Source organism: Eleutherodactylus coqui, chromosome 5 (assembly GCF_035609145.1).
Source record: "Eleutherodactylus coqui strain aEleCoq1 chromosome 5, aEleCoq1.hap1, whole genome shotgun sequence".
In the NCBI taxonomy this organism is placed as follows: Eukaryota; Metazoa; Chordata; class Amphibia; order Anura; family Eleutherodactylidae; genus Eleutherodactylus; species Eleutherodactylus coqui.
Genome location: NC_089841.1, coordinates 146,400,144 through 146,419,830, shown reverse-complemented (window position 1 = coordinate 146,419,830; position 19,687 = coordinate 146,400,144). Strand labels below are relative to the sequence as shown.

At 43.1% G+C, this 19,687-nt stretch overlaps 1 protein-coding gene across 1 annotated transcript in view; it reads right to left on the bottom strand.

Annotated features, from left to right (window-relative positions):
• Nucleotides 1-19,687, bottom strand: part of TMEM132B (transmembrane protein 132B) — a 593,064-nt gene that overhangs the window by 164,086 nt on the left and 409,291 nt on the right. The window contains exon 4 of the mRNA XM_066603397.1: nucleotides 12,507-12,693. Within this exon, the coding sequence (XP_066459494.1) occupies nucleotides 12,507-12,693 (187 nt within the window). The remainder of the gene's footprint in view (nucleotides 1-12,506; nucleotides 12,694-19,687) is intronic.

The following is a 19,687-nucleotide window of genomic DNA, read 5'->3' as shown; positions in this document are numbered from 1 at the left end:
TGCAGGGTGCGCAGGGTGGCAGCGTCCGTGTGGGACTTGCGGAAATGTGCGCAGAGCCGGCGCGCCTTTACGAGCAGGTCTGACAAGCGTGGGTAGCTTTTCAGAAAGCGCTGAACCACCAAATTAAAGACGTGGGCCAGGCATGGCACGTGCGTGAGGCTGCCAAGCTGCAGAGCCGCCACCAGGTTACGCCCGTTGTCACACACGACCATGCCCGGTTGGAGGCTCAGCGGCGCAAGCCAGCGGTCGGTCTGCTGTGTCAGACCCTGCAGCAGTTCGTGGGCCGTGTGCCTCTTATCGCCTAAGCTGAGTAGTTTCAGCACGGCCTGCTGACGCTTGCCCACCGCTGTGCTGCCACACCGCGCGACACCGACTGCTGGCGACATGCTGCTGCTAACACATCTTGATTGCGAGACAGAGGAGGAGGAGGAGGAGGAGGGTGCTTTAGTGGAGGAAGCATACACCTCCGCAGATACCACCACCGAGCTGGGGCCCGAAATTCTGGGGGTGGGTAGGACGTGAGCGGTCCCAGGCTCTGACTCTGTCCCAGCCTCCACTAAATTCACCCAATGTGCCGTCAGGGAGATGTAGTGGCCCTGCCCGCCTGTGCTTGTCCACGTGTCCGTAGTTAAGTGGACCGTGGCAGTAACCGCGTTGGTGAGGGCGCGCACAATGTTGCGGGAGACGTGGTCGTGCAGGGCTGGGACGGCACATCGGGAAAAGTAGTGGCGACTGGGAACTGAGTAGCGCGGGGCCGCCGCCTCCATGATACTTTTGAAGGACTCAGTTTCCACAACCCTATACGGCAGCATCTCAAGGCTGATGAATTTTGCTATGCGGACGGTTAACGTTTGAGCGTGCGGGTGCGTGGCGGCGTACTTGCGCTTGCGCTCGAACACTTGCGCAAGCGACGGCTGAATGGTGCGCTGAACTACACTGCTGGATGGGGCCGAGGACAGCGGAGATGAGGGTGTGGGTGCAGGCCATGAGGCGGTAGTGCCTGTGTCCTGAGAGGGGGGTTGCATCTCAGTGGCAGGTTGGGGCACAGGGAGAGAGGCAGGGGTGCAAACCGGAGGCGGTGAACGGCCTTCGTCCCACCTTGTGGGGTGCTTGGCCATCATATGTCTGCGCATGGTGGTGGTGGTGAGGCTGTTGGTGTTGGCTCCCCGGCTGAGCTTTGCGCAACAAAGGTTGCACACCACTGTTCGTCGGTCGTCAGGCGTCTCTGTGAAAAACTGCCAGACCTTAGAGCACCTCGGCCTCTGCAGGGTGGCATGGCGCGAGGGGGCGCTTTGGGAAACACTTGGTGGATTATTCGGTCTGGCCCTGCCTCTACCCCTGGCCCTGGCCACCGCACTGCCTCTTGCAACCTGCCCTGCTGATGCCCTTGACTCCCCCTCTGAAGACCTGTCCTCCTGAGTAAGCGTTGCACACCAGGTGGGGTCAGTCACCTCATCGTCCTGCTGCTCTTCCTCCGAATCCTCTGTGCGCTGCTCCCTTGGACTTACTGCCCTTACTACTACCTCACTGCAAGACAACTGTGTCTGATCGTCATCATCCTCCTCACCCACAGAAAGTTGTTGAGACAGTTGGCGGAAGTCCCCAGCCTCATCCCTCGGACCCCGGGAACTTTCGAATGGTTGGGCATCAGTGACGATAAACTCCTCTGGTGGGAGAGGAACCGCTGCTGCCCAATCTAAGCAGGGGCCCGAGAACAGTTCCTGGGAGTGTTCCCGCTCCTGAGCAGGTGTCATTGTAGTGGAGTGAGGAGGCTGGGAGGAAGGAGGAGCAGCAGACAGAGGATTCGGATTTGCAGCAGTGGACGGCGCAGAACTGCGTGTTGACGATAGGTTGCTCGAAGCACTTTCTGCCATCCAGGACAGGACCTGCTCACACTGCTCATTTTCTAATAACCGTCTCCCGCGTGGACCCATTAATTGGGCGATGAATGTGGGGACGCCAGAAACGTGCCTCTCTCCTAACCGCGCAGCAGTCGGCTGCGACACACCGGGATCAGGAGCTCGGCCTGTGCCCACACCCTGACTTGGCCCTCCGCGTCCTCGGCCGCGTCCACGTCCTCTAGGCCTACCCCTACCCCTCAGCATGCTGTATTACCAGTGATTTGATTTCACAGGCAGGAAATAAATTGGCGCAAGACTGCAGGCCAAATATAATTTTTTCCCTTTTTTGAAAACGAAAGGCCCCACTGCCTCTAGTGAATGAATAATCTAAGTTTAATAACTGTGCTGTGTCCCTGCTAATGTGTCACAGAACGTGAGGGTAGCAGAGTTATTATAACTCTTGGAGAGCAGGTATTTTTTTCCCAATTAAGGAAAGCAAATGGCGAAGCCAGCAGTAAAGCGTAGCTGGGTGCGTCTGATTTAGCAATGTTGTTCAAGCAGCTCACACGTGTCCACAGCCCTTAGGACGGACAGAGGCTGGACAAATAGATTTGTTTTCAGTTTTTTTCCACCAAAAGGCAGCACTGCGTATATTCAATGAACATGAGAAGTTTAATAACTGTGCTGTGTCCCTGCTTATGTGTCACAGAACGTGAGGGTAGCAGAGTTATTATAACTCTTGGAGAGCAGGTATTTTTTTCCCAATTAAGGAAAGCAAATGGCGAAGCCAGCAGTAAAGCGTAGCTGGGTGCGTCTGATTTAGCAATGTTGTTCAAGCAGCTCACACGTGTCCACAGCCCTTAGGACGGACAGAGGCTGGACAAATAGATTTGTTTTCAGTTTTTTTCCACCAAAAGGCAGCACTGCGTATATTCCATGAATAATAACTGTGTTGTGGCCCTGCCTATACAATTCTTTCCCTGCAGTATCAATGCAGGGTGCAATGGTCTGCAGAGGCGATTTTGAGAAGCAAAAAAAAATGCAGCACAGCTAACAGCAGCCTGGACAGTACTGCACACGGATAAATATGGCCCTAGAAAGGACCGTTGAGGTTCTTGAAGGCTACACTCACTCCTAACACTCTCCCTGCCTATGCAGCACTTCTGTCCCTAATGCCAGGTGCAACGGTCTGCAGAGGCGATTTTGAGAAAAAAAAATTTGCCACTGCTAACAGCAGCCAACACACAGCTATCAGTGGCCCTAATAAGGACCTTTGGGGGGTCTTGAAGCCTACACTAACTACCAATTCTTTCCCTACAGCAGCTCCGGTACAAACAGCACTGTCCCTCATCTAACTCACACCGCATCTGAGGCGAACCGCGGGAGGGGCCGACTTTTATGTTCGGGTGACACCTGATCTCCCCAGCCACTCACTGCAGGGGGGTGGTATAGGGCTTGAACGTCACAGGGGGAAGTTGTAATGCCTTCCCTGTCTTTCAATTGGCCAGAAAAGCGCGCTAACGTCTCAGGGAAGGAAGTGAAAGTAACCAGAACACCGCATGGTGTTCGTTACGAATAACGAACATCCCGAACACCCTAATATTCGCACGAATATCAAGCTCGGACGAACGCGTTCGCTCATCTCTAGTCTGGATATGAAATATTTTGTATTGTGTTGATTGAATATATATTTGAGAGCTTACCACTTATGCATTTACAAAGCTCCCACTTCAATGGGAGCAGCATAAATCTCTATGCAGTGATTTCCATTTAGTAGCAAAGGTAGGCAGCCAGAATTATGTACAGTAAATCTGACCACGTGAAAGAAACAAGAAGATTTACAGCATATATAGCAACATAGTATGTAAGGCTGAAAAAAGACATCCCCAAATGTTGATCCAGAAGAAGGCAAAAAGAAACCAATAAAGTAGAAGCCAAGTTTTCCCATTTAAGGGAAAAAAATTCCTTCCTGGCTCCAATCTGGCAATCGGAATAATCCCTGGATCAACAACTTTTCTGAAGTTATTAGTGATTATAACTAGAGATGAGCGAGCATACTCGTCCGAGCTTGATACTCGTTCGATTATTAGGGTGTTCGAGATGCTCGTTACTCGTAGCGAGTACCACGCGATGTTCGAGTCACTTTCATTTTCTTCCCTGAGAAATTTGCGCGCTTTTCTGGCCAATAGAAAGACAGGGAAGGCACTACAACTTCCCCCTGCAACGTTCAAGCCCTATACCACCCCCCTGCAGTGAGTGGCTGGCGAGATTAGGTGTCACCCGAGTATTAAAATCTGCCGGCCCGCGGCTCGCCACAGATGCGTTCTCACTTAGCTGAGGGAAAGTGCTGTTGATGCCGGGGCTGCTATAGGGAGAGTGTTAGGAGTGATTTTAGGCTTCAAGGACCCCAACGGTCCTTCTTCTCTATATGCGCTCAATGGGGCCGGCAGCAGCAGCGCCGACCCCATTGAGAACATATAGAAGACAAATCATTCTTCTCTGCCACAGCTGTAACAGCTGTGGCAGAGAAGAACGATGTTTGCCCATTGAATTCAATGGAGCCGGCAATACAGCCGACTCCATTGAAATCAATGGGCTGCCGACGATCGCGGGATGAATTGTCGGGAAGGGCTTAAATATATAAGCCCTTCCCTGCAATTCATCCAGAAAAGTGTTAAACTAAAAAATATATATATACTGACCTGCTACCGGCAGCCGGACTTCCGCGCAGCCGTCCTGCAGTGGGTGTGAAGGGGGTGTGAAGGGGGGCTGTATTGCCGGCTCCATTGAATGCAATGCGCTGGACAGCTCCGCCCGATTTTCGGGCGATTTTCGGGCACTGGTCACGCGATTTGCGGATGCGCATCCGTCATGCGATCCGCAAATCGCGCGAAAACCCCCCCGTCTGACTAAGGCCTTAGTCAGACGGGCGTTTTTCGCGCGATTTGCGCATGTGTCCGGCGAATTTTTATCGGACACATGAGCGCTTTTTATGCGCTCGTCCGATAAATTATAGAACAGAAATCGCAGATCGCACCTATCTGCGATCTGCGATTCCTGTTCTCTTCTCTATATGCGCTCAATGGGGCCGGCGGCAGCAGCGCCGACCCCATTGAGAACATATAGAAGAGAAATCATTCTTCTCTGCCACAGCTGTCACAGCTGTGGCAGAGAAGAACGATGTTAGCCCATTGAATTCAATGGAGTCGGCTGTATTGCTGGCTCCATTGAATTCAATGGGCTAACATCGTTCTTCTCTGCCACAGCTGTTACTGCTGCGGCAGAGAAGAACGATCTTTATGCTGACAGTGCGGGGGGGGGCCCACTCTTGCCGCTATTGTGGCTTAATAGTGGGACCTGTGAACTTGAGATGCAGCCCAACATGTAGCCCCTCGCCTGCCCTATCCGTTGCTGTGTCATTCCCATCACTTTCTTGAATTGCCCCGATTTTCACAAATGAAAACCTTAGCGAGCATCGGCGATATACAAAAATGCTTGGGTCGCCCATTGACTTCAATGGGGTTCGTTACTCGAAACGAACCCTCGAGCATCGCGAATATTATAACATAATATTGTATCCCTCAATATCAGGAAAAAAGAATCCCTGATAAAGTTTGTTGTGAGTAAATGAAACAAAATAATGGTGATGCTTTACCGCTAAGGCATTACTATCCTAGTAAGTCTGGTATCCTAGTCCACAAGGGATGCAACAAATCTCCTAACCGAGACCACCAGATAATACCACAGGCAATATTTATGGGGGGCACTCTGGTAGAACTATTGGAATATCTTCTGGAGCTATTATGTACCAGAGCTATCATACATATGGTGCTGTTTATAGGCTATTCTGATGATGCAATTTTTCATTAGGGCTACATTGTTAACTATGATGCTGCTGTATGGATACAGTATCAGACTCATGAAAGCCCCTGTGAAGTGTCACATTGCAATTGCAGCTAAGATATCTCTTTATACCTCCAAAGGAATCTCAGACTCAGATAGAAGTGCTGGAAGTGCTGAAGTACTACTGCACATATGCTAGTCTTGTCCCCTTCTGTGAAAAGGCATGTGTCTATGGAATATATCTTTCTATTCCCTTCTGCCAGCATTTCCTATTTACTCTTTGTCTGGGTATTGGATAGTAAAGAATTAGCATTTACACCAGGGTCCACAATTGCTATTTTGGGATATTTTTATTTAGAGCGCCTAAAGCACCACCATCTGTAATAGCAGCCCTAGTTACTGGACCTTCCGAAAGCTAAATAAAAATTAGAGATGTTTCTATGCCTTTTTAGCATGTAGTCACCAGTGTACACCCTTCTCCATCTGCTCACAAATATAATACATAATATGCATCTGCAGTCTGTAAGTGGAACGGAACTTAGTAATCACTGGAAAGTGGCACAGAACTTAGGGTGTTGGGGTGGGCTATTATAAATGGAAGCCAATAAGAGAGATGGGGAGCAAAAGAGGGACCCACAGTGATGTGTAATGAAAACAGTGCAGGGAATGTAAGGGAAAAATACAGTAGGACAGGATGATGTGATGTCTGGCAGTAGGGAACGTAGCAGATTGTGGTGCTGGAAATAAACTTTTTCATGACTGTGGTTACTTACATCCTGTAAAGTAAGGTTTTTTTTTCCAAAGTCTTTACAGATCTCAGAAAACCCCTGCAAGATTACACTGGTGTCATTACAGAGCTGAGAGAGTACTGATAGCAACCAAGACCATTGGTGGAGAACTGAGCTTAATTTATTGGAAAATGACTTTTTTTCATTGTCAACAGGTTGTACCCATTTATCAAATAAGCCAGACAACCCCTAAAGAGGAAAATAATATATTATGGAATTCCTGCATATTCAGCTCTCAATATAAACTAACAATGTAAGTTGCAGAATACAAAATACCACATTCTGCCACCAATATGTGACATAATATCATGGAGAGGAAAAAGTAAGAAATTGCAATACTTCAATGCAACACAATCATAAATTAGTATTTAGTTGTATGGCAAGGAAATGTACATTTAATTCCAACTAACCTCCAACTAAATAGTGTAAGAGTAAAGGATTTATTTTCAAACATACAAGCTGTAGAATCCATAAATAAGATTCATTGTGATTTTCAGTTGTGGGAACATTGCTATAAGTAATGCAGAATGTTTCGGAAAGAGCAGCTTTAGGGTCACAATTGATCCATGTGCGACAAGTAAAGATATTTCTGTGTATCACTACCTCACTTTGAATTAAGCAGCTGGATGAGTTTCAAAGGTATAAGAGGTAAAATACACAGTATGCAGATATGCAAGAGATTCATTGGGGGCAAATGGGACATTGCAAAAGGAAGCCTATGTCATCTCCTGGAAAAGAAGCTTCAGGTAAGCAAAAATATCTTAAGGTCTTTAATTAATTTTTGTCTTTCCTAAAAGTTACTTAAGACGTATTCCATTACAATATTTGCTTAGTCTATATACTGAGCACAGTTAATTTTTTTTAAAGATATTGGTAGATTTTGAACACCAAATAACAGGTAGTGTTGAGTGACCCGAACCAGTCAAACTCTACCAAATGTTCAAAGCAAACCTCAGACATGCATCCCAGCCAAACCTACTAGAGGAAGGTAGTGGTCCTCTTGTGGCTTAGCATTTAGCACAGTTGCCTTGTAGTCCTAGAGTCCTGGGTTGAAATCTGACCAAGGACATCATCTTCATGGAGTTTGTATGCTCTCCCTAAGTTCCATAGTAATTGCCTTTATTTATGTAGCATGTACATATTACACAGGGCTTTACATCCCTTGATATCTTCTGTCCCCATTGGGCTTTGCAATTCACCTATTAGTATGTTTTTGGATTGTGGGAGGAAATTCACACAAATACAGGAAGTACATACAAACTCCATGTTGATGTTGTCCCTGGTCATATTTGAACCTAGGACCACAGTACTGCAAAGCAACAGTACTAATCTAGCTTCTCCTTTCTCCTCCTTCTCCTCCTGAGGAGCCTGTAGGCACTAAACATATTATGTATTAGACTCCATCCATTAAGTACACCCAATGTTAAGGCCATGCTATGGCCAGAATAGGACATGCAGTAATTATTTTTTCCATGTTGACCATCAGGTCACATGAAAAAGCGGCTGGTGGTCAACGTGAAAAACGCGTTGCCAAACAGCACTTGGATGGGATATACGCCCATCTGAATGGCCCCTGACTCATACATTGCTTTCAAATGTTTGTCTGATTTGCACAATAGGTAAGCAATATACTTATCTCAGCTGTGCTTCTCCATACACTATAGCTGTGATGCACTGGTCCCAACTATAGGCTTATTTTAAAGGTCTCACATTGTTTCCACATTCAACTACATTGTTCATTTGCAGCTTGAACACATATTGCCATAGACGAAATGCAAAAGCAATAATGTACAAATAGTGTGCTAAACTTGATGAATGTGCCTATATTAGTAAAATCAAGGAAAGAAGCATAGAAAATGCAGCTGAATGAAGTACCAAAAGGCAATATAGCAATGTTAAAAAAATACAAGAAAAATGCGACAGCAAAAGTAAAAAACAACAATATGTCAATGTAAAGAACACTCACCGAGCAGCAACAGGTGGAGAATGGGAGAAGAATGTAATAACCAGCAGTTAAGCAGAAGCACAGAGCACATGTGTGAGCTGCAGCCACTCTGGCCGGTAGCGGCTGCATACACAAATACTGCAGGTTGGGGGTGACATCACTTAGCCTCACTACGGAAGCTGAAAAGCCAAAAAATCTCCAATGTGCATCGAGACCTAAACATTGGTATTTCTCCCTAAGCAAGAGACCAGTGTTTGGGTAGCTTCCATAGTGAGGCTAAGTGATGCCACCCCCAGCCCACAGTATCTGTGTATACAGCTGCCACCAGCCGGAGTGGCTGCGACTCACATGTGTGCTCTATGCATCTGCTCAACTGCTGGTTATTGCCTTCTGCTCCTGTTCTCCACTCGCTACTGCTAGGTGAGTGTTCTTTATATCAACATATTGCTGTTTTTTTCTTTCACTGTCGCTTCTTTCTTGTATTTTTTAACATTGCTCTTTTGCCTTTTTGTACTCTATCCTGCTGCATTTTTTATGCTTCTTTTCTTGGTTGTACTGATATAGGCACATTCATCAAGTTCAGCGCACCGTTTGTACATTATTGCTTTTGCATTTCATTTATTCTGGTAGGCCGGGGTAGAGGCCTACTTACAGTTGCAACTACCTGCTATATACTTCTGGCGCAGGATTATACACATACTCGTACATTGTGATATACCCCTATCCATTAGATTAGGCTACTGCAAAAATCCCCAAGATGTTGCATGTGCATTGCCATTTGAAAGCCACACTGTCTTTTCTCCTGTCTGCTATAGGCTTCTTTGGCTGTTTTTCTTCTTATAATTATTCTCCCTTCCTAAACTTCATACACAGTATATTGAGATCCAGGACTATGACCTTCTCATTTGTGGTGCCTGTGCAGCCTACATTGTGATGTACGTCACGCAAGCAGCCTTCACCTTACATTGTAGATATCTAATTAACACATGAATTAATAAAATGCACATACTTTATGAATGCATAATCTTCAGATGTGTATGCATATGGAATTGTTTGACTCTAGATAGAGTTGCCCGTATCTTCTGTGCCCATAGGCAAATGTCATGTGCCTATCGGTAAATCCAGCCCTGTTAATACACTGATATACTGTCAAACATCAGGCAAGCTCCTGTGAAGTTATATTCTTAATTTTACCAACTGCATCCAAAAAGAAAACTATAAAACATCTTATCCCTGTTTAAGCTAATAATGACTCCGTTCTGTTCGATGTCTCTTCATCTGTAAAGTGTTCACTGGACCCCAGTAATTATTAGTATAAAGAGATAAAAAGAAATAAAATGGTCTTAGGTGGGAGCAGGATACACCAAGTCTGAAGTCTTAAAAGCACAGACAGTGCCTGCTACATCATTAAAAGACATTAGTAGAAAATTGTCTGAAGCAGATTATTATTATTATTTACTCCCAGAATGAAAAGTCAAAAGAAAAGTGTGAATCTTTCAGAGCTTATAATACCAGGTTGCCAATGAGGACCTGCAGTTCCTAAGTCACTTTGACCAGAAAGTGCAGAGCTTACAGTACATGTTAATTATTTCCTACAAGTGCATTCCAGTCAAAGGACTGAGGATAATAAAACAACTTGTCCCCTGCCAACAAAGAACTTCGCAGGTTCTGAGTATTGCCGGAGATCAGTGGGAGTCTATCTGCATTCACCCTGTATGTGAGCTTCTGTAACCTAATGAGTCTCCTCTAATATCACCCGAATAGAGACTATGAGACGTTCAAAGCCAGAGCTGACGACGGAAGATGCTTCTCCCCAGAACAGAGGTTTCGGGTCTTTTCTACCTTGAGATTTCAGCAATTTGCTTTCAGATCACCTGTTTTGTATTACGAATATTTTGCTCGTAGATGTTGAAGAGATTCATTAGAGAAGTCATTTTAAATATAAATGCGGTTCTCCTAACATTAGTAGACAGGAGAAATGAGAATTACCTAGCTGACTAAAGAGTAATATCCAGCAAGAAGAAATCTTTAAAATTGAGCAATTGCAGTTTCACTCATGTGCCATAGACTGAGCGTTCCAGAGACTTAAAGAATAATATTTAAACTGGAAAATATAAAAACAATGAAAATAGTATTGATTGAGCCAAAAACATGCCTCAAAATGGGAAAAATGTAGACATTTGGATTTTCTATAACTCATAGTGTAATACTGATTTGTTCTCAGGGGTATTAGTGTAATACGTCGACGCCGGAAGTATGGGCGCGCCCGGGCTGAGCTAGAGGTAATGCCCATGTGACACCAACAGCTTCTGATTGGCTGTAGCATACCTAGCTTGACCAAGCTGCCGAGGGTTCGTGCATCATAGGGACGCCAGTAACCGCTTACATGCCACGATCGATGTTGATTGTGTAGTGTAAAGGGTTTTCACAGAGAGAAGGAGCTTCCTTTGCTTTTCATCATCGGACCCCCGTGATAAAAAATCGCGGAGGCCCAACGGGTTGTCATGGCAACAGGATGACAGATATAGGTGTCCTGCTTTGCCATCAGCCCCGACATTGACGAGCTCCGACAACAGGAGAGTCAGTCTCCCGCTGCATCAGCTTGGGAGTGCATCGGAGCAGTGACCCCACTGTTTACCCCTTACATGCTGCAAACTATGTAGATCGTGGTGTGTAAAAGGTTTCACAGAGGGAGCGTGCTCCCTCCTTGAGGTCATCAAACCCCCACAAGAAAAATCACAGAGGGCCAATGAGTCGTTGTGGCAACAGGACGCCAGATACAGGCGTCTTGCTTTGCCATCACCTCCACTGAGCTATCTCTCTCTTGCCAGCCTGGTAAAGGCATATGCATCCCACAGCCAATCGGGAGCTGTGAGTGTGACCTGGGCGTTACCTCTAGCTCATGCCGATCCTGCCCACACTTCTGGTGGAGACATATTACACTATTACTGTTCTTAATAATAGCTAATGGCAGTTTTTCTGCTATATTTTTATTTATTTGGAGGTGTAAATAATAAATCACCTTTATTTACATAATACATATATTCTGCAGCACTTTACATCACTTGAATGTATGGGTTCTGTTCCCATTGGGGCTCACAATTTTTTTTATTCATTTATTAGCATGTTTTTGGAGTGTGTGAGGAAAACCCCCATAAACATGGGGAGAACATACAAGCTCCATGCAGATATTGTCCTTGGGTCAATTTATACTCAGGACCCAGGTGCTGCAAGGCAACAGTGCTAACCACTGAGCCATCTTTGTATAAGACAACTCAGTGCTGTAGTGACATTTCAAGCATTCATAGATTAACCTGGTTTCATACAAATAACTCATTCAGGACAATACTACTATGGCAGCTGGAAAAAATGGGAGGGGGAGGCAGTTTATCAGCATCCAATGCTGAGAAAAGCTTACAGGTGCCTTTATTTAGGCATTTGAAGGCATTCTGAGGATTTCTGGCCAGCGAGGGATTTCCGCGCTTCAACGTATTTTTTCGCTAAAACATTGCACCCAGCCATGTGAATGGACGAAAAAATGCTAATTAAGCTCGGGACTTGATCGCAGAAAATCATCCATTCATGCAAATTTACGGTGCATCCGAGCGAATGTAAAAATGCATATGCTCATGTGAAGGAGTCCTAGGGATGGGTTCATATGGACTGTTTGTTTTGCTGATGTTGCACAAATTATCCATTTTGTTTTTAGTTACACTAGGATTTACTGAAAAGAAAAAAAAAAGTTTGAAAAACACTGAAAAAAACACGTGACCCCTTCTTAAAGAATTGGCAACTTGTCCTAATTGGACTTGCCGTGGACGCTCTAGAACAAATAAATTATTCTGAAACTAGACATTACACAGTTTAAAACCAAGGTTAAAACGGAGCAGCATTATGGTCTCTTTCAATGGATTCTGTAAAACCACAATATTTCCCATTCTTAAATAATCACTGACCCAATCAAATATTTAATGTCCTTAAAATGATTAAGGACAATGGTATTCTTGAGTAATGTAGGCGAGGCATTTGTGTGCCAACATCTGAGCACAAGTTAGTCTAAGACATTTAACAAAGAGCGTTCTACTATACCATGGCGATAGGGACAATCCCTGTAAATGCTGCTTGGCTGACAAAGATTTCCGAAATTACAAGTTCACTGGCAGAGTCCTCTTCTGGGTATTCCACCTGCCACGTGATCTGCTGGGCACCAGCCAAACCACTGCCAATGTCCATTTCAAAGTCCATCTGCAGAATTTCATAAAGCGAACTGTTGACTCTGAAAGAAATTGAGAAAATGTCACTGCTTTGAACAAAGCTCTTACAAACATAAACAGCAGCCTAACCTCGTGGTAATGAATTAGCATGGATATTCTATCTTTACCGCAGTGATGAAAGCATAAATCATCTAATCAATTCTGCAATAGCTCTAATTTATCACAGGTGACTCACAAGCCTTTTTTCTATACCTGTCTAAAAGAAGCAATCTTTCTAATTAGTGTGCATGCCATACTTTCCTCTTAGGAGTCGAAGTACACCTTCTTCGATGGCCTTGAGACATCAGTTCCTTTTCCTGTGAGATTGTCACTAGAAAGTAACGTCTGCCTTGTTTAGGAATTCTTGTGTCAACATCTCTCATACATGACATGGATCTCAGCCTGACACTTTGTAAAAGTTTCTGAAAGGTAGCATATAGCAGTTGTGAGGGTTTGTGGTTTATGGTTGTGTTTGTGTTGCGAGTGCAATTTTTATAAGTGTGTAATAAAATATATATATATTACGATTTACTGCTTTGAAGATTTTGACACTATATTTCAAGACTAGAGATATGCTTTAGCTTTTGAAATGCTAATCAAATACTGTACTACAGGTTCCTTTACTACATGGTATTTTTTTCTAGATTACATTAGAAATTGCTTAAAAATCTGCAATCCAGACAAAATTATTTAATTGATAGATTAAATAAGCAAGCCATGGAATTGTCAAGATGTTAAGAGGATATTATTTGAATCATTTCAAAGAAATCTCAAGAAATTCCCGTAAGGGTTTAATTGTGTAAGATAAGGTAAGATACAATTGTAGTGACCCAGAACTGTCACTACATGGGAGTATATACATTTTTCAAGGACTATGTGCATGTATCTGCGAATGTACTATGTACTTTATTACTGTGCCTTACAGGTAGGGGCAAGATGGGAGGCAGCTCAGAAAGGGTTAAAACAGCACAGTATTCTAGCTTTCTACACAACAGCCAATCAGCATTGAGGGAGCAAAGTTTGTAAAAGATTCTGTAGTTACTTAGAAAATTAAGTCTAGAGTCTAGAGGAGATCAGTGTAATGTGAAGCAGTTAAAGGGGTTGTCCCGCGCCGAAACGGGTTTTTTTTTTTTTTTAACCCCCCCCCCCCGTTCGGCGCGAGACAACCCCGATGCAGGGGTTAAAAAAACAACCCGCACAGCGCATACCTGAATCCCGGCGGTCCGGCGTCTTCATACTTACCTGCTGAAGATGGCCGCCGGGATCCTCTGTCTCCGTGGACCGCAGGGCTTCTGTGCGGTCCATTGCCGATTCCAGCCTCCTGATTGGCTGGAATCGGCACGTGATGGGGCGGAGCTACACGGAGCCGGCATTCTACACCAGCGGCCCCATAGAAGACTGCAGAAGACCCGGACTGCGCAAGCGCGGCTAATTTGGCCATCGGAGGGCGAAAATTAGTCGGCTCCATGGGAACGAGGACGCTAGCAACGGAGCAGGTAAGTAAAAAACTTTTTATAACTTCTGTATGGCTCATAATTAATGCACAATGTACATTACAAAGTGCATTAATATGGCCATACAGAAGTGTATAGACCCACTTGCTGCCGCGGGACAACCCCTTTAAGCTGGTTTAGAGATCAGTCACTCACAGCCAAGTTCATGATTTGGGCTGTTGATAGACAGATGGTTTATATAAAAGGGCCATGGTGTAAACCCCACAATTGACGTTACAAAGCTACAGAAAGGCTACAAACTCTAGAATTGTGGGCAGTATAAAGCAGCATCAGGTCTGGACTTTAATTGGATTATAAAGAATTCTGCCTTTATCAGCTGAATGTTGAACCATTATGCTTTTGGAACAAGTAAAAGGGAGTTGAATTATTTTCCTATCCTGACTCTCTGGACTTTTTCTTTTCTTGTGGTTGTCACCAGACCATACCACCATATCAGGGAGCAGAGATCAGTCCGTCACCATGACCAGATATTTCACTTTCTGAGTAGTTGGTTGGGGAGTGATATATATACTTGGTACCAGTCACCATGAGATAGAGGATCACCCTCCAAAATAACATCTGCATCCCGGTCTACCACATAATGTATGAAAAGTAAGGGTTTTCAGGAAAGGTATAATGGTTTATCATTTTTAACATACAGAATATTCTTATCACAATATATATAGCAAGGATGGGGCATAGTGATTAAAATCATAGCCAAATTATGGTAATTGCCAGAACATTTTATGACAGTCTATAGTTAAGTACAGGCCAACTACAGGCAGCCAGCAACATGTACCGCATTTTCTGACGTATAAGATGACCTTTTAACCCCGAAAAATCTGCTCTGCAGTCGGGGTCGTCTTATATGCCAGGTATAGAGGGTCCAAAAAAAAAATCAATACTCACCTCCCGCGGCGCTGCTGCAGGCTGTCGCTCCCTCGTGCACGCCGACAGAGCATTGCTTTCTACAAGCAGGGCTTGAATGCCCTGCCTCCAGAAAGCTAATGCTCTGATTGGCTAACTTAGTTTGGCGTTAGCCAATCACAGTCATTCATAATTTCATTGAATGGCTGTGATTGGCTAACGCCAGATGAAGGAGTGACAGCCTGCAGCAGAACCGCCAGAAGTGAGTATTTTTTTTTCTTTTTCATACTGTATTCCCTGCATATAAGACGAAAAGTCGGGGGTCGTCTTATATACCGGAAAATACGGTACTTGGTCATTGCAAGTTACAAGAATTTTCACAATTATAATAATAATCTTTATTTATATAGCGCCAACATATTCTGCAGTGCTTTATAAATTGGGGCAAACATACACAAAATAGGTAATAACATACAGTAATAAACCAATATATATATACAGAGAGAGAGCTGCATAAGAGAGCTCGCTTAAAGCTGTCGGCGTTTAGAATTAGTCGGATTGTTTGGGGTATCACATTCCAGAGAACTGGTGCAGCTCAGGAGAAATTTTGGAGACAGGTGTGGGAGGTTCACATTAAAGAGGAATTTAGTCTAAGGTCATAAGGAGAGTGGACAGCATAGGTCAGGTGGTAGACAGAGATGAAAGAGGAGATATAGGGTGGAGCAGCATTGTGGAGGGCCTCATGGATGAGAGTGATGACCTTAAATTGTATTCTATATTTGATGTGCAACCACTGCTGTGACTGGCACAGGGTGGAGGTGTCAGTGCAACAGCTTGATAAAAAGATGAGCCTGGCTGTTGCATTCAGGATGGATTGGAGAGGTGAGAGTTTAGTGAGTTTTGACCATTAGCGAGTTGAAGTGATCAAGTCGAGAGTGCATCAGGGCAATAATAATGAGGAGTGAAGGGATGGTCAGAATCAAATATGACCCAAAGACAGCAGGCATGCTGCTGAGGAGTTATGCTGGTGCCACAGACTGAGATGGAGATATCTGGTTTAAGTCAGCTGGTGGATGGCAATAACACAAGGAGTTCATTTTTTGAGAGATTCAGTTTTAGATAGACGTCATAGTGTTAGAAACAGCACACAGACAGTCACTGGCATTTTGTAGAAGTGAAAGTGTGATGTCACAGAAAGAAGTATATAGTCGGCTATTGTCACTGTAAAGATGGTATTGAAACCCAAATCTACTAATAATTTTCCCAATAAGGGCCATATAGATGGAATAGTGGAAACGATGTAAAACCAAACTCTAAGAAACTCCAACAGCAAGGGGAAGAGGATAAAGTGGACAAATGATACACTGAACACGTGGTCAAAAAGATAGGAGGAAAACTATAAAAGTGCATTATTCTTAAGGCAGAGAGCCTTTTGAGGAGAATTTTCTGATCTAATGTATTGAATGCCGTTAAGAGATCCAGGAGAATCAGGAGAGAGTGGTCGTCATTTGATTTAGCCATCAGAAGATCATTTGACACTTGTGAGAGTGATTTCTATAAAATATAGAGAGCGAAAACCAGAATGTAAGGAATCAAGTAGAGAGTTATCGGAGAGAGCTTATTAGGCGAGAGCAGACCAGACATTCCAGGAGTTTGGAAATAAAGGGGAGATTAGGGGAGATTCCTGCTGATATTAGCTCAGTGTAAGTAGATAGTCCATTCTGATACGAGGCATGTTTCCCACTACAAGTATCATTATTTAGTCGAGTAGGAGACTAAGTGCCTCAGTAATATTTATTAAAATTTTCATTTGCCATCTAAAGCTCCTTTTACACAGCGCAATCCAGGCTGGTAATAAGTAACGAGATTGGCACTTGTTTACCTGGCCTTTATGATCGTATGGGGGACTAACAATACTATACTACTGTACTATACTGTGTTATACCCAATAGACTTGTTCATAAATAATCAACTCTCTTCGATCTGTTTGAACCTAAGGGCTCTTTCATGCGCACGTATTTTCGGGCCGTATTATGCTCATATTTTTTATGTGTATTATGCGGACAAGATAAAACCCATTGTTTTAAATGTTGTTATTCATATGTGTGGAAAAAAACCATATTACAGACCGAAATAGGTCATTAAAATCAATGGACCAGAGTAAATATGCAGGAAACCAATGGACCCGGTTGCATTTTAATTTTTGCGTGCATGAAAAACACTGTTAATACAACCAAAAAAAACCCAGCAAACAGGGTTAGATACACAGGGAATACGCAATGTTTGAATCAATGAAAACACTGCGTAATCATGGACCGAAAATGACATACACCTGTTTGAATGAGCCCTGCTGGAAATTTCTTAGTAACAGCCCAATGGGTCATTAAAAAGAATTATTAGTTAAAATGTATTATAATAAAACAACCAGACTACAGTTTAAACCAACGCATTTACAATATTCAGAAGAGGTTAAACTAGTTGGCATTTGAAGTGCTCCCTGATTTTTAGTGGTCTGTACACTCCATCTTCTGCCAAAGTAGGTGGCTGAGCTGTGCAATCTGAGAGAAGATTCATTAGTCACTGGCTTTCAACATCACACCTTCGCAATGATGATTTTTCAAAAATTTCTGTCCAACAAGCCTTCTCTCACTCTTCTGTCCAATTTGGTTGATAAGTTGCTATATTTGTGGGAGCTGCACAGAAGGTACTTACATTAGTAACTCTTTGTGAGCATGTGGTAGAAATAAAGTGAACATGTATAATAACATGCAAATTTAAAAACCTCATAGGAATATGACATGGCTGTAGGCATGAGGCTATTCGGTGTCACACAGAGCAAACCTATTGTTTATGAATTTATTTTTCAATTCAGATAATTTGTATTGAAATTGTATTTTTGAATACAATTATGCTTTAATTGATACACATTTGTAAGTACGCAAGTATAATATATATATATATATATATATATATATATATATATATATATTATATAAACTCCACCCAAACAATACAATTAATCGTAACTATATTTAAGCATATCATGGTCTTCCTCATCCCCAACAAATACATGAAAAATTTTGACATCCAAAAAAAACTAATTCTTCTCCTCTAAATAACATAAGTTTTTCTATGATATCTCAATGCAACCAGCACTCGATACGAACTATTCATTATTTATATATCAGACCATCGTTGCCAAATTCCAAAGATTTAACCTCTCTTATCTTCACAACAAAATATCCTACTGTTGGGATGGAGGGGGGCAAACTGTATTCAATGGGCAGTAATCAGCTGTCATTTTTTAAACTAATCTAACATTCAAAGCCTTCCCATTTCGTCCCCACATCCCTTCAACTGTTGCAATTGAGACCCAAAAAATATATCCAAAGATTCGGAATTGCCACCCTGCAGACTGTTTATCACTTTGAAGTGTCTCCAATTTAATTCTAGAAGATTTCTTGCTCCATAATTAACTACTTATTATCATATGGTGTCTAAAATAATATTGTGATGGAATGTAAACTGGAGAATTTTGAAGTATATAAAAGAAGTTGTGGCATTAAAACCATTTTCATAAGATTTTCCCTGCCAATTATCAACAATGGGAGACAATTCCAGACCTTGACCTTACCCTCAAATTTTCGTACCAATGGAAGCAAACTGGCAGAAATATACTCTTGTGGCTTAGAAAATACCAAAACTCCCAAATATTTTAATTATTTCACTATTTGTAACTGCATATGTTCCAATGCATAGTCCCCCCAATTAATAGTGAGACCCAACATCTTCAAGTATATCAAAAATAGACATAATAGGACTCAATGATCTACTTACATTCCTCCATATACACATAATGAAATACGTTCCTCAATTTCCCCAAATTGCAATCCAACTATATCAGTTATCAAACCAACCAGGGTTTTGTTTGTCAAGGCAAAGTGAGGAGAGGACAGGGGACAACCCTGCCTTGTTCCACTCTCTAATACCATCTGTCCAGAAATACTACCATTTACCATCACTCTTGCCTCTACCATCGAATAGAGCAGTTTAACCCATGCCACAAATTTTTCACAGACACCCATCCTATTGGGAACAGCCCAAAAATAATTTCACTTAACACTGTCAAAAGCAGTGCCGGGTGAAAAAACAGCCCTTCTCCTACAAACTCGATGATCTGCCTGAAGATTCAGGTATAACCTACTTAAATTAATAGCAGTTGATTTATTTGGAATGAAGCTGGACTGATCCTCATTTATTAGGTCATTACTAAAAGTAGTCTATTCGCAAGTACCTTGGCCAAGATTTTAACATCATCGGTAAACAGAGCTACATTGGACTATAGGAATCAGGAAAAGACAAATCCTTTCCCAGTTTAGGAATTAAAACAATCATAGCATCTCTCATTGATGGTGGAAGTATGCCTTTATGCAATGATTCATTAATCATCATCAATAAGTGTGGCAAAAGCATATCTTGGTGATGGTTAAAAAATTCATTTGGAAGACCATCCAACCCAGGTGAATTTTCATTAGGAAGTGCTGCTACCGCGTCCCTTAACTCATTCAGCGTCAAAGGAGCCTCTAATATCACTCTCTGATCATTAGACCACATTTTCAATTGCACCCAAGCCAAATATTCATAAAGATCTGCACAA